Below are 15,308 nucleotides of genomic sequence, written 5' to 3'. Positions count from 1 at the left end.
TGTGAACATTAACTGATGCTACTGACCTGTATCTGCATGATTTTATGCATTATGCTGCTGCCACATGATTGGCTGATTGGATAACTGCATGATTGAGCATTGGTACAGGTGTTTCTTTTGAAGTGTTCAGTGAGTATACCTACCATAGACATATAAATACATACGTCAACATTGCCGCCATATTGGTCTGGGCAACTTGCCATAAGTGGACTGGATATGCTATTATCAATTAATATAGATATTATTATTATTATTGTCATCATCATCATCACATAAATGTTTTACCGCTGTAATCACCTCCTGTTTGCACCTTCCTGCACACGTCATTGTGCTTTTTATCCAGAAAAACCACAGCTCCCCCATTGTATTTATTGATAGGGCAGTCTTGCCTTGTCCAATATGGCAGACGCGTTGTCATATCGCAGCAATGGGCCAAAGTGGCCAATGAGGCATCTATGTATTTATATGTCTATGATACCTACTGTATATAAAGACACTCAGCTTTTTTATTTTACAGTAATAGACCACATGAGGGCAGCATGATACACTCACCACTCACATCCTTTATGAATTCTAGTATTAAATTAAGTATGAGACAGCAGTGTTGACAAATTGGGATGGTTTTCTGCTCAACTGGGGTTCTAACTGGGCAGGTTTCGGTTGGACTGTATTGCACCAGTATTACACCAAAATGTACTGTATTGCACCGGTCATACAGATAACCTTTCTAACTAACACCTCTCCACATCCAATCATTAATTATAATAATAATTATTTATAATAATATATTTTATATTATTTAATTATTTATCAAAATATAATAATTAATTATAAGGTGATCTATCCCACCCCGTCCACATACTTGATTCTGTAACTTCACATAGAGTAACTCAGAACATGGCTTCTGCCATTAGTTTACCGTTTTTTAATCCATTTTGAACTTATAGTCATAACGCTGGACTTTAAAAGTAACACTTAGGGTTAGGATGGGAATATTGTGTGTTTTGGTATTGAGCTGCTTTTTGAGATTGAATGCTTTTTTATTGCTGTTGGGTAGCATTTGTCATGAAGATTTGGCAACCCTGTTGACTACAAAGATTTTGAGATTTTCTTTGAGATTTTTACATAATATTTTTTAAAATAAAAAAAGTCTTTCCTATAATGCTCCAATGACTGTCTCCACTCGCTTACCTAAGTACTGTCACAGGTCATTAACCCTAATTTAAATAAGTAAACAAACAAACAAATAAATAACCAATTAGGTTGGTTGGTGGACTTAGGGGGATAAACTACTCTTTGTCACTGGATTGATGGATATAGAGAGTCATAGTGATGGTGAGAAATGCCCATGCTATTGATCAATGTTTTCTTAAAGACATACAACAGAACAGCTGAGGTGACCAGTGCACCAAAATGTTCATTAAGGTTTATATAAATTTCTCCTTTGAACATTTAACCAAGTATCAGATTTTTTTTAAAGTTACAAAGTTTTTCATTCATACTGATATGCAGATATCTGATATCTAATACTGATACGCAAAACCCTGGCCTAGAAAGTTTCTGTCATTTATGCACTTTATGTGGCTTGAAGTGACGTGCACAAGCAAATATAGCTAGGTTAACTAGTAAACAGAGACTCTGTATTAGACATGGAGCATGCATGTGTCCATCGTACAGCAGTAGTCTTGCATACAAGAATGCAAGTTCTGTTGTAAGAAGAGTGAAACAGACAGCACTGACAACTGCTATCAAATCAACTCAAATGAACTCATCCTCTATTTCAGATGTGCTGGTTTCCTTATCCACACTAGTAGTTTATGAGGTGGATAAGTAGTCATGAAGCCCCTCTGTGTAGCATCTTGGGCATTACACCACTTGGCCTGGTCTTACAAAAAAAATAATGACTCTGTCTCATTAGACAGTGTGTTACTAGAGAGCTCTATCACTTAGCCTACACTTCAGAGTGACTAGGGTGATTTAAAGCATCTCAGATCCATCCCTGTAGCATGTTTTCAAAAAGATGAGTTTTTAATGGACGAAACTGACCTTTCAGTGTGGAAATAAATATATACAGTATGCCTTTCTAAATGCACCCTCATTAACATGGACATGGTCTTAGGACCTCTATATCATGCCAGACATATGGTCTCATCAAGGTTGAGACCGGCTGTGTTCTGGCTGCCAGATTCAGCTGAGTTCATTGTTGCCATTCCACTGCGGTGTGTGGGCCAGATGAAAGTGGTAAGCGTGGGCCAGAACTGGGCTTTTACACATTTGTTTGACTTGGAGGGATGTCCCAAAAAAGCAGCTCTGTTGTCCTGTGACTGAATAGGTCTGATCTGATCTGGCTTTAATTGATGCTGTCACCAGTTGGTCTTACAGGCTATGCTGTAGGGAACTTTTCATGAAATTTGTTCCAGGTTTGTCTATTCTTGCTTGTTATGATTGGCCGGATTTTTAACTCTCAGTGTAACGGTAGCTTGTACTCACTGGAAATGGTTCAGCTCCCTCTTGGATGACAAAGCCTTCAATCACATGTGTGAGCACGTGGGGCTTCACGATGGCCTGAGGTGGTTTGTTTTCACCGTTAGCCGGTTCACTTTCTCCTCGGGGTGTCATGGTGGCTGTGCTCGGGGTCTCCACTGCGCCTGCATAAAGACACCAAAGTGTTTTTATCTCCGTGGCAGTTATGGCATCAGAGGCAAAACTATATAGCAAATCATTAAACTTAATCAGAATTACACTACACATTCAGTCACCTTTACTTACTACCACTCAGTTCAGAGACTTAGTAAACAGCTGCATCACTTAGCCAACATTTCAGAATGACCAGGATGACTTAATACTATTACAGACTTACAGAGAGCTAAAGTCTAAAGCACAATGCCTCTAATGAAGATTAACTACGATTTGACAATAAGAACTGTACTGAATAAGTACTGGTTTATTGAATAAGTACTGATTAAGTCTGTGATATGTAAGCAACTACATTTTAAGTGAGATCTTACCTGAAACCAATTCTGAATTTGATTTAAGACAGTCACAAACAATGAAAGGATAGTACTATTGCACTGCTTTAGAAATAAATATCCAACATCAAACAACTAAACCGGTATGTAACAGTATGTAATGAGGCAAATTGCTCACCAAGGTAGACTAAAACCTGCTTAGCTTCAGCAGCACTGTCCAGTTCCGTGTGAAAGGGTGTAAGTGCTCTCATCTCATGAGTCTATGAGGAAAAACTGCACACTAAATCTTCCAGTGCTGCTAATCGTGCAGCCTCTCCACTCTGTTCCCTGCCTCACTGAACAGAACTACACCCTGCCTCCTCTTTCATGGGAAACTCACCCTCCTGCTCTAGCTCACCGCCCCTTCAACTCCCCCAAAGGAGTTGTTTCATACACATACACACACACTGCAAGAAGTCCGTTTTTTTTGTGTGGGAGGAACAGAAATGAATAATATATTTTTTTCCTGCAGCTGTGGCTGTAACCTTCTATGAATCACCACTTCGTTTTCTGAGGAAATAATCATATGGCTTGCTTCGCTTACATGCTGTGTTGTTTATAATACATTCAGAACTGAATGTCTCATCGCTGGCTATAAAGTTAATCTATAATCCATATTAAGTATTTTATATGTGAAATGCTGCTTATAAGAACGTGACCTTAGTTTTGCATGTTCTGTTCTGTTTTTACAACCTGCATAAGGGTAATAAAGGGCTGTTTGATTTTCACAACTGAATGTAGTTCAGAGTTTATTGAAGTGTGTTTAAAAGGGCTTTATGGAGAAAAGACATGGCAGCAGCAAAGGAGAAAACAATTTATGGAGTATGTAGGTTCATATACAGCACGTATAACTGAATGCTTTGATGAAAATGATGTAAATCATATACTGTGGCCTTTACAGTCACCAGACCTCAACCCAACTGAACACCTACAGAAAAGTTTGGACCACTGTGTTAGACAGCACTCTCTACCACCATCATAAAACACCATCCTTTAGAAAAATGATGTTCTTACCTCCTGCACAGTTCCACAGACTTGTAGAATCTATCACAAGGTGCACTGAAGCTGTTTTGGCAGCTACCTGTGGCCCAACACCTTACTAAGACACTTAGGCTTAGTCAGTCCCTAAGTCACTTAGTCACTAAGACACTATAAGACACTACTGGATTACAGTACCACTGGTATCAGGAGAATTTAAGACTCTCTTGATTACATAAATCCTCATCCTTGAAAACCCCTCTACATTTTTACTGTTCTCCCTTCTCCTATCACATCTGATTCAAATCCTCAGTTATGGCCATGATACTCCATAGCCAGTGTTAAGAATCACTGATATATATTGTAGCTGTTTCAGACCATGATACCTTGAGTTTGGTCTGTGGCAGTCCCAGTGTCAGCTTTAGGTGGCTCTGGAGGATTGGTGTCCTGTGACGGGGCAGCTGTGGGTACCTGGGCACCGAGAGGCTGGCAAATCTCTCTTATTACCAGAGACGTGGGCTTATCCTTACTGTCCTGAGCAAGTCTGGAGGCCTGAGACAAGACGAGATTAGATGAGTGGGTTAGAGGCACAGAACAGGAGAAGCCTCTTACCTCATTGGTATAAAGCTCAGATTGTATACAAAATCACATGCCATTCAGTATATTTATTTGGGAATCAGCTTTTATGGTCATGTCTGAAAGCACAGTCAGGAACCTCAAGTGCACTCATGAAATTAATGCTCTGTAACAAAGGATGTAACCTTGTGGGTACACAATACCCACAATGCACTGTGCTACTTATATTGTAAATAATGTGTGGTTTTGGACACATCTCTAGTGGGCAAACAATTTATTTTTGTGACTGATTTGTCATACAATCTTTTCATAAATTGCAAAACTGTATGGTTAAATCATAAATTGTGTTCATTCTTAGTGTGATTTTAATGCACTAATGTGAAGATTAGTGGTTAGTGTGCCATTCTGGACAAAGCATTAGGCCTGCATGCTCAGTCAGTGAGAGTGGTTTAGTAGCATACCTGGCTATGTGCAGGCTGGATCTGCAGGTTGATGGCTGTAAGCTGGACAGGCTGAGCTTTAGACTGGCTCAGGCCTGAGTGCTGGCTCACTGTGGAATGGAAGATGGTGGCTTGTTGGCTCGGAGCCGATCCCTGGCTGAGAGCTGCTGGTTTAGGTAGGACGGGGACAGGTCCTCCAGCTGAGGAGCCCTGGAGGCCAAGCGCGGCAGTCTGTGGGTGGGGCTGGATTGAGGCGGTCTGTAGTAATTGGGTCTGTATTCGAGGAGTGGGTGGAGCTTGGGATTGAATGACAAACTGTTGTGGTTGCTGCTTGATCAGGGCTTGGGGTTGAATCTGGGTATATGCTAGAGAGATCATACACATGCAAATGTATCTCATTTCACTGCACCTTGTACATGTGACAAATAAAGCTTTGAAATCTTGAATGAAATTGGCAAATTAAATAGTCTCAAATTGGCTCAATTCATTCACGCAGTCCTTACTTTCATGCACTCCTTCATGTAACTCTGGTTCATTCAACAACCAGAGAATGAAAAAACCTTACTCACTACTGACTACCATAAAGCAAATATTTTGGTATGAATACTTAAATATACATTTTGATATATATGTGTCTGTGTCCGTATCCTAACCACCATAACTCACCATACTTTATTAGCTGAGTCAAGGTTTCTGGGCAACCAAAACATGGAAATGGGCAAGCACATTAGTGGCTTCACTTGCTCAGAGGGCTAGCTAATGAATTTAGGATTTATCCACCCCTGAAAGTCTAGATGAACCATCCATTTTTTACTCTCCTGTATGACTTTTCTAAGCTGTAATGTAATAATAAAAACGGCTGTCCATATATAGTGCTATTATGTTTTACTGAAAGCAGTTGATCTCCTTCTGATTTGGAGTGTACTGTATCCAAGAAAAATGCAATGCAAATCAGAACTGTTGGTCCTTTTAATAGTCGTGTGGTGCACAGCTTGTTGGAAATTGTGTTTAACTATGTGGTCAATTCAGCTCGACTTCAGGCTCCTTCAGCACACACTGTGCTGCAAGGAGTCATTCTGAGACATTGCAGTGTTGACAGGCTGTATAGTTAGCCTATGTGTGTGTGTGTGTGTGTGTGTGTGTGTGTGTGTGTCGGGAGCAGAGGCACCCTACATCTACTACTGAATGTTGGATATAAGTTGCAGAGCTATGGGTCACATTGAGCCTCTCGTAATAACAAACGGAATGAAAATGTGAGAAGGAATGTAGTTTCTCTCTCCCCTGGATGGCGTGGGATAGAGGATTCAGATGACTCAATCCAGATGACCATCCCCTCCCACTTTTTTCTCTCCCTCCCTCCCTCTCACTCTTTCGCTTTTCTCCTCACACTCTTTCTCCCTTGCTCTCCTTCTCGTACAGAAATAGGGTTGATGAGTTAATCCCTCCAGATTGCTGAACCCGGCCCTGGAAAACCCCAGACTTTCCGGCCACAATTTTTTTTACCAATGCCACGACACATATACACACATTTTATATCATGAGCAATTTTATGCTAATGACCAATGACTTATTTGTCTTTGTACCTTTAAAATCTTGACAGTTAAATGAAAAACAGTAATTTCTTTAAATTACTTTAAAATAATTTTTTTTAGTAGTACTCAGTGCAGTCAAGTGCTTAAGCTCAGAAGATAATGGGAAATAAAGTCTCCTGTCTCAGTGCACAACCAAGCATATAAACCAGATAAACATACATTCCCTTGATATAGGTTTCCTCTGTAGACATTTCTGCCATAGCAACTACACCTGTACCCAACATTCAAGGTGTGTCTGATACATCACCTCTACAGAGACTGCAACCATATTACAGTATGATACGGTTAGCCTACCTTGCTGTAGTGAGCAAATATAAGCAGTTATGTCATTAGCTGAGTTTCTAGTAAACATTTTATGGACTTTAGGTGAAAAGTCATCGAAAGGAAATGAATCATTGATGCTGTTATACAAAAATCCTGAAGATGACTGGGGTAAGAGAATACTCAAAATACATGCCTGTCATTGGCCTGTGTTCAAAAACAGAGAGTCAGACAAACAGCAGCAGTGAGTAATATTGCTTCAGGGTTCCCAGTTCGATCTTGACTCAGGTTACTACCTGTGCTGAGTTTCACATATTCTCTCTGTATCCATGTGGGTTACCTCCAGGTTCTCCAGTTTCCTCGCACCTCCTAAAAACATGCCGGTAAGTGATTATTCTAAATTGGCCCTAGGTGTGAATGTGTGTGCATGGTGCCTTTGCAACGAACTGGCCTCCCATCCAGGGTATATTCCTGCCTTGTGCCCAGGGTTCCCAGCATAGCCTCTGGATTCACCACGTAGGGCTGTTGGACTTGAGTCAAATCTCAAACTCAAGCCAGTCTCTAGATGTTTTCTGTATTGACCTGGACTTGTCTTGGACTTGTTGGCATTTGTACAGGGACTTGTCTCGGTCTTGGGTATTTGTCTCACTAAATATGGTCTCGGTCTTGATTTGTCTCTGTCTTGGGTATTTGTCTCACTAAATATGGTCTCGGTCTTGATTTGTCTCGGTCTTGGGTATTTGTCTCACTAAATATGGTCTCGGTCTTGACCGAGAGTTTGTAAAAATAATGCTTGTGTTGTCTTTTCTTTGCTCATGAACATAGTTTGACAAGATGTAATTCCTTTTTCTAGAAACCAAAGCATAATCATTGGTGCAATGCCAACTAGTTAAGTAAAGTCTTGGCAAGGATTTGATGGTTTTCAGTCTCGATCTTGACCTGATCCTACATTTATTTGGACTTGACCCCACTAAGACTTGGTTTTGCTAGACCTTGGCTAGTCTTGGGTCTTGGGCTCGTCTTGGACTTGACATTGGCAGTCGTGACTGCAACCCTACCACCATGACCCTGACCAGAATAAAGTGGTGGAGATGAATGAATGATTGAATGAAATCTTTTATCCACTTTCCAGCGTTGTCTATGTAATGCCAGCGAATACAAATAGAGCAAACAGATCCGGGAGAACATTGTACAAACCAGGTTTTAGATGAGATGCTTATGAATTTTGTGAGCAATCTTAACATCACACAGTTCTATCTCTCATTCATTCTAAACCCAGACAAAACCTAATAATACCAACGTCACAAAACGTTTGTGGGTGTGCTTAGAAGACTAGAGATGGGCCTCCCTACCATTTAATGGAAGCGGCAAGCCTTAACATGTCACCAACACCAAAAGCAGCACAACAAAGCAGTCAGAATCTTTGACAGTTTTAGCACAGGCATCGGCTAGTATTTCAAAATCAGAAAGGGCTGACAAGTGAGTGTGACTAAGTCTGTGAAGTGTTTGTCAGGTTTATACAGAGGTTTGGGTGGCATATAAGACAAAAGGGGCACACAGTGGGGATATAAACATTTATACTCAACGAGTGGGTTCTGCAACGGGACTGAGAACAAATATAGACATCACTTCACGAGAGCTATACAGCTGTTAACCAGGTTTACAATCATAATTGGCCAGAACTAGCCCTTCTGATTCCACGTTTTGTTTTAGAAATTTTCAAAGCTCAAGGCCACATGTGCTGACCCCAGTAAAAAGATCAGAAGAACCACTTGTTTATCATATTTGCTCATATTTTTAGTGTTTTTTCTCATTCAGATTCTTCTTACTTGGTGCGATAAGGGGCTGAGAAGATGTCACACTGCGGCTCATGTTCACTGCCTTGGCCTCAGTCTCTCCGCTCTCTGGTTTCTTCCCTCCATCTGTGGTGACCACAGGGAGCCCACCCTTCCCTGTGATGGTCCCTGAGTTGGAGGCACTCTGGCTAGGGGTCTTGATGAGTGGAGTGGGCTGGATGGAGACAGGAGTCTGTTTAAGGCTCAGGGCCTGCAGACCAGTGGACTGAGAGGAGGATGTCGCCCCCTGATGACTGCGAAGGGCAAGATTCTGGACCTGGGAAGCACATTTGAAGAATGATTTCTTTTAACTGCAGGACTAGAGTTGCACACCGATAACCCATTTGCTACATAATTATTAAAAAATTATTGTTTAATAATTTACAGGCAGCAGGGTTGCCAGTAAAGTACTGTAAAATGTACAGTAAACACATACTGTAATATCTTACATAGTATAAAATAACACCTAAAAATAACACAACAAGAAATCCAGCACATTTGCTCATTTGGCTGATGCTTGTAATAAAAGAGTGACTTACAACTGATTCAGAAAACCAATGAGCTGAAGTTTAAGGACCTAATCATGGCAGTTTGGTGACAGAAGGTCATTTGAATACATGACCTTCTGATCTGTAAGCCTTAACCACTGAGCCACCACAACTAGCTCAACTAGCTTGCACCGATTTAATGCACTCTTTTAGTCTGAGTTAATTCAGTGATGGCAGTTGTTTACTGTAATTATTACAATACTTTACTGGCAAACCTGCTGCCAGTAAATTACTCAAAAATTTACAGCATCAGCTCTAACAGTATTTCTGGCTGCAAGGTTTATAGTTATGCACTTCTTCTAATACATGATTGTTTCTATGGTAACAGCTTACACAGAGACCTACAAGGCGGACGCTCCATACAAACAGATTTAAAAATGACATTTTCAGTGAGGAGCTGTAACTTTAAGTTTTTAGACATGGGGAAAATCTTTGTTTCTTGGTAACACGACAAGCTGCATTTTATATCTTATCAACTTCAGGAGAGAGAAAAGGTCTGGCTGGTGAGGGAACGACTGTTTACAGCTGTTTATAAGTGATGACAGGAACTATCCTGTTTCGTGGGCATTTTGCAACATTGAACCTAATAATGAATGAATAAAATCAAAGAATATGTCATTTTTTAATGAATAAACAATTGTAATAATTGGTATAATAATGGTGGTATAACAAAACACTTCAGAACATGCTGTTATAGGAAAATAATCAACTGCAGGGTGGTAACAGTGATTCAGTGTCCCTTTGGGCTGCATCATACCACCCTGGTGTTCACTATTTTCCTATAACAACATGTCTTGATTTATTCCTTACTTACAGTACATGACTGTGTGAAGTTATATGGAACTGAAAGTACAACACAATTAGTATTTTGTTTTTGAAAAAAGTGTGACAGAAGTGTGTGTGTGTGTGTGTGTGTGTGTGTGTCTGTGTGTGTGTACCTGTGCAGACGCAGACTGAGTGTTACTTGTTCCACTGGCGTCAGATTGGAGAGCAGTCACAGTAGCTGTAGGAGCGAGGATAAGCTGGGGGGACAGAGGAACAGCTCGGCCGAGACTTCTAGCTACATGCACCAGATTACTTTGCTGAGCCTAGAAACACACACACACACACACAAAACCCCTTCATTAATTAAGTAATGTACTGTAGTAATGTAAATCATTACTAGGACTGGGCAATATAAGAATAGTATTGACTTCATAATAAATTATTTTAATTATTATTATTATTATAATTAATACATAATTATTATAACTACACACAAAAATACTGAGGCTTTTTTTTATTAACTCAATTAGCTCAATTGTGGCTCAAAGTAGCTGATTGGATTTTTTTTTTTTCCATACCAAATGGTTCATTTGCCCCCCCTTTTTTTAAACTAATTTATTGTCGTGGACATTAGATAAAAAATATAATAATAATGATAATAATAATAATAATAATGATAATAAAATAATAATAAAATATAAAACCATAATTTTCTTCAGAGTTACATACATCAGTGGCACTATTGTTTGCCTGTCATTCTGTTAGCAAACCTGAATATAATGATATATGATATCATCATGACATTTGACCTGAATATAATGATATCCTCCAGATTAATGTACAATCACAGCACTAATTTAAAAGCAGCTCATTATGTGATTAGCATTATAAGCATGTCAGCTCTAGTTCACGGTTTAGTTTTTATAGCAATATATATATATATATATTTTTTTAAATAAATGTAATGTTAAAATAAATGTTTTTAAATAAATATTGTTTATATTGAAAGTTTGATGGTGATATCTGTGCTCAATCTTGGCATAAGTACCTGGTCTAGAATGTTAGTATTCTAAGGTTAAACATTAACAGAGTAAGTAAGATATTATGACCACGTAATTATTTGTTAGCATTTGTACTGCAGGTACAGTATGTGCTAGTTCACCATCTGGGCACGCAGGTACATCTGCGCCTGGGTGGCTGTGAGGGTGGGGCTTGAGGCGTTGCCTAGCAGCACCGCCTGCTGAGAGATTGCGGAAGGGGAGGAGTTTACACTCTGGGCACGGCTTATTAACTGAGCTGTGGCAGGAGACGTTGTTAAATTAATCTGAAAGAAAAAAGAGTGCCAGTGTTATGTCACACATCCAGTACTGCAGACTCATACATACACAATATCTGTGATAATTTGGAGGACACTTTTGCTACTGTGATCAGCTTCACACAGGCAACTGATGTGTGTTGCTCTGTGCAGACTCACTGTAGTTTGTGAGGAGCCACTCTGGGTGGATGAAGTGCCGTTCTGGGTAGAGCTCTGCCTACCAGCAGCTATACTGGCCTAAGAGAGAGAAAAGGGTGTAAGATGATGAGGGATGATTGCTGTACTATTTAATCTTAGTGAATAGCACTTTTAGCATGCCAGCCCACCTGCTGCACGGCTGCCAGACTCTGGAGCTGAGCTGTGCTGAGGTGCTGCTGCTGTAGTGCTGCTGTCTGAAGCATAAGATGCTGCTGCTGAGCTGCATACATCTGTTGCAGGTACTGAGCCGCTGTGCTCGGCTGCCTGTGCAAGGCCTGCTGAATCACCTAAAGCACACACACACACACACACACACACAGAAAGTAAGAGGGAGGAAGAGAGATGCTACTGCCACTGGTTAGTGCTCACTGCATAGAAATCACAAGATAAACTGCTGTTCAGACCTGTAATGAGTGTAATTTTCTGTAATTTAACATCTAAACCTAGAAAGAGCTCTGCCTACACTAAAATCTCTCTCTCTCTCTCTCTTTTTTTTTTAACACAACCCTTTGAATCTGACTTCTTTTTGTGTTTGTCTCCCTCTTTTGACCAAGAAAGGAACAACTGAAAATTCAAAGCTTTACAGAAAACAACCATCACAAACAAGATGATCACCCTATATATTTTGTTCTCTTTCTATATTTCTAGTTCAGTGTTATCCAGTCCTGGTTTTGGAAGTACCACCATCCTGGACATGTTGGTGTTTTCATCCTCTAACTTGATCTACCTCTAATTCATTTCGGTTTAATCATGTTAATTAGCTGATGAGTGCAATCCAGTGAGTTGTGAGCATTGAAAACACCAAAAATGCAAGATGGTGGTACTCCAGAACCAGGACTGAGAATAATCTAGCATATCCCTGATCTGCACCATGGTTCTTGTGCATGTGCTCTTTAAACTACTACATGAACATATGCACAAAAAGCAGTGCTGTAAAGTCATGTACTCTCCCAGAAGAGACATTCTGGGACAAGACTTTTAATTTTGACTGAATTAATTGATCGTAATAAAAAGGACATTATTTTTTGAGCTGATATATAATATTTTTTAAACAAAATTCCAGTACCTTTTAATATAGTCTGTAATCAGAAGTGGAAAAAGTACCCAAATTCTTTACTAATCAAATTAAATGTTCTGGTAAAAGCTTTAAATTAAATGCAGTCAATTTCAAGCTCAAAAGAGATTACAAAATCACAAAGATCACAAAATAATTAGTGTCCTTTTTTAAACCAAGAAGCCAAAGAATGTGTGAAAACATTTGCTAAAGCTACCTAACAACAACTTTATTCTTAACCTCTCAAATGTTAGCTAGCATGATAATAACTCTGATTAAACAAGCTAGTTGAATACTTATAGCTGGCTGTCACAATACCAACTCGACAAATCCAAGGTGTACATAGAAGCAGACAGAATACAGTGCTGGATGTTAGGTCACATTCTTGCTGTTACATCTGTTACAAGTAATCAGTAACAAAGTAATTGTACACTGTAATAATGTCTGTAACAATAAAAATGTGTAAAATTTGGAAATGAATAAAGTGTATAGTAATTCAAATGCTCCAAAATTCCTATATCCTTCTTTAGATAACCTCTAACGGGACTTGCCAAGCAGCCAAAGGAATTCTGATATAGAACCTTCAACCATTAAAAACTCCAGTGCAGTTACTCCAGTGGTAACAGCAGCAGTGTCTGAGGCATGCTTTCTCATGCTTCAGTTCAATTCAGTTTTATTTGTATAGCACTTTTAACAACAGATAGTCACAAAGCAGCTTTACAGAAATAAATACATTCAAGATATAAATTTTAAATGTATAAATTTATCCCTAATGAGCAAGCCAGAGGCGACGATGGCAAGGAAAAACTCCCTGAGACGATACTGTCATTCACCACTCAGGAACACACAGACTGAGACCTGCAGCTCATTTCAGTTTCTCCTCAGGCCGCTGACTGGCTCTTCTTGGCTCCACCCACCTGGCTGTCCTGTGCAGTTGCTAAGCAACAGCAAGAGGAGGCTCTGACCCCTGCACTCAGTAGGAGCATGGTGGAACGTAACCTGAACACCACACATGCTACTGTGAACGGCTAATGTACACACTGCATGCACAATGGCTAATGTACACACTGAATATAGAATGTATGAAGACTGAGGGCAGGACAAAATGTTTTACAGAACAACATTTTGTAGAATGTTTTAATGCTGACATGAAACACTGACTAATTAAATCAAATATTACTGTACTAAACTTATAGACATTGCCTTTCTTGAATTTGTGCCATTGATAATATTTCATTACAGTTTATATCAAATAATGATCATGGGGCAACAAATTCAAGGCAGATTATGGCAGCAAATTCTATTTCTTTCTCAAACTAAGGGGAATGGGTTGTCTGTGAGGTCAAAGGTCAAGGTTGATCCAGACTAAAAAGGAGGGCATGGTAAGCAGATAAAGTCTTCAGCAAATGCCTGTGAAAGGCTTAATGTGATTATAATGGAGTAGTCCAGCTGAGCTTTTCACACCACATACATCTTGGCATTTTGTATACAACATTCAGTTCTCAGAGTTGTCCAGTAGAAGGCAGCGTAGTCAAGTTGATGAACGGAGCTCATTGGCTTGTTGACATGACTTCAACACTCAAAAAGGTGTGAACGAGAACTTGTGAAGCTGAGGCTGCAAATGTGATTAGGTGTGTAAGGGTTTGAATGGGTGCCAGAGTTTCAGTGTTACATTTCTCAGTGTGTGTTTGGACATTTTACAATTTATTATTCAAATGAGAAGCATAATATTATGGAGTCTGTATCAGTCACATGAATGGCTGCATGTTCAGTTGTGAAGCAGTAAATGAACTGCAGCTGTGTGTGTGTGTGTGTGTGTGTGTGTGTGTGTGTGTGTGTGTGTGTGTGCGGTCTCACCTGTACAGTTTGTCGGTCGGGTATCCCACTGTATACTGATATCTGGGAAACAGTTTGTCTGCTGCTGCTAGTGCTGCTGCTTGTGCTGGCATTGCTGCTGCTGGGGACAGTGGAGGTGTTGGTGGTGTTGGTGGTGCTAGGCGTGCTGCTGGTGCTGGTTGTAGAAGTTGTAGTGTTACTGGAGGAGCTGGAGGTGCTTGCCATGCTGGCACTGGAAGCAGGAGGACCCTGCTCGCCCTCCATGGTGCCACCCTGACGCCTCAGCTTTGACCCACGACTGCCCCGCTGGCCCAGTCTATGCAAGCTAAATAAAGAGATAGAGAGAGAAAAAGAAAGTCACAATGAATAAATACATGTAAAGATAACAAGCATCTATTATCTACTATTACATTAACATTTACAACATTACTTATTACTTACAAGTTACCTAGTCAGTTATGCGATGAAATCCAAATGCAAGTGACTTGGCAATTTGTCAAGTGAAGTCTAGGAAAACAAAAAAGATAACTGATAGTAGTTGTAACGGTATTTGATTTTCATTGTTGAACTCACTGACCGCAGTTTTGTGTTTGTAAAAGAACTCTGTATGTTTACTCTGTATGTCTACTTGCAAGAAGTACTGTTAATTAATCACCACTGATGGGACTTTTTTGTTATACTGAACAAAGAATGATCCTTTCCAGAAACAGCTCACATTTCAAATCACACTGATTTAACAAATAGCAGTGGTACAGAGAAATTACTAAAACATGTTTTCCCAATCTTTCTCTGTAGCTGTAACTGTTTCTGTAGAGGCAGGATTCCACACTGGAAAAAGTAGAGTGGTGTTAAACCAAAAATGCGTTTAATCTTTGGTTACAAAGAATTTTCTTGAACACTTT

The 15,308-nt window shown here is 39.8% G+C and overlaps 1 protein-coding gene across 3 annotated transcripts in view; it reads right to left on the bottom strand.

Annotated features, from left to right (window-relative positions):
* The window catches only part of phc2b (polyhomeotic homolog 2b (Drosophila)), a 30,079-nt gene that overhangs the window by 4,255 nt on the left and 10,516 nt on the right, over positions 1-15,308 (bottom strand). For 2 of the 3 annotated variants that reach the window (XM_034297980.2, XM_026921042.3), the window contains exons 2-10: positions 14,428-14,731; positions 11,645-11,803; positions 11,478-11,555; positions 11,166-11,327; positions 10,177-10,326; positions 8,685-8,967; positions 5,024-5,367; positions 4,373-4,538; positions 2,491-2,648 (exon numbers count right to left, since the gene is read on the bottom strand). In XM_034297980.2, coding sequence (XP_034153871.1) covers positions 2,491-2,648; positions 4,373-4,538; positions 5,024-5,367; positions 8,685-8,967; positions 10,177-10,326; positions 11,166-11,327; positions 11,478-11,555; positions 11,645-11,803; positions 14,428-14,670 — 1,743 coding nt within the window. In that variant the 5' untranslated portion in view covers positions 14,671-14,731. Of the gene's footprint in view, positions 1-2,490; positions 2,649-4,372; positions 4,539-5,023; positions 5,368-8,684; positions 8,968-10,176; positions 10,327-11,165; positions 11,328-11,477; positions 11,556-11,644; positions 11,804-14,427; positions 14,732-14,854; positions 14,914-15,308 lie in introns of all 3 variants that reach the window. The other variant, XM_034297989.2, reaches the window with a different exon arrangement.

This window comes from Pangasianodon hypophthalmus, chromosome 2, assembly GCF_027358585.1.
Source record: "Pangasianodon hypophthalmus isolate fPanHyp1 chromosome 2, fPanHyp1.pri, whole genome shotgun sequence".
Taxonomy (NCBI): domain Eukaryota; kingdom Metazoa; phylum Chordata; class Actinopteri; order Siluriformes; family Pangasiidae; genus Pangasianodon; species Pangasianodon hypophthalmus.
The sequence above is the reverse complement of the archived record's forward strand: the minus strand, read 5'-3'. Positions and strand labels throughout refer to the sequence as shown.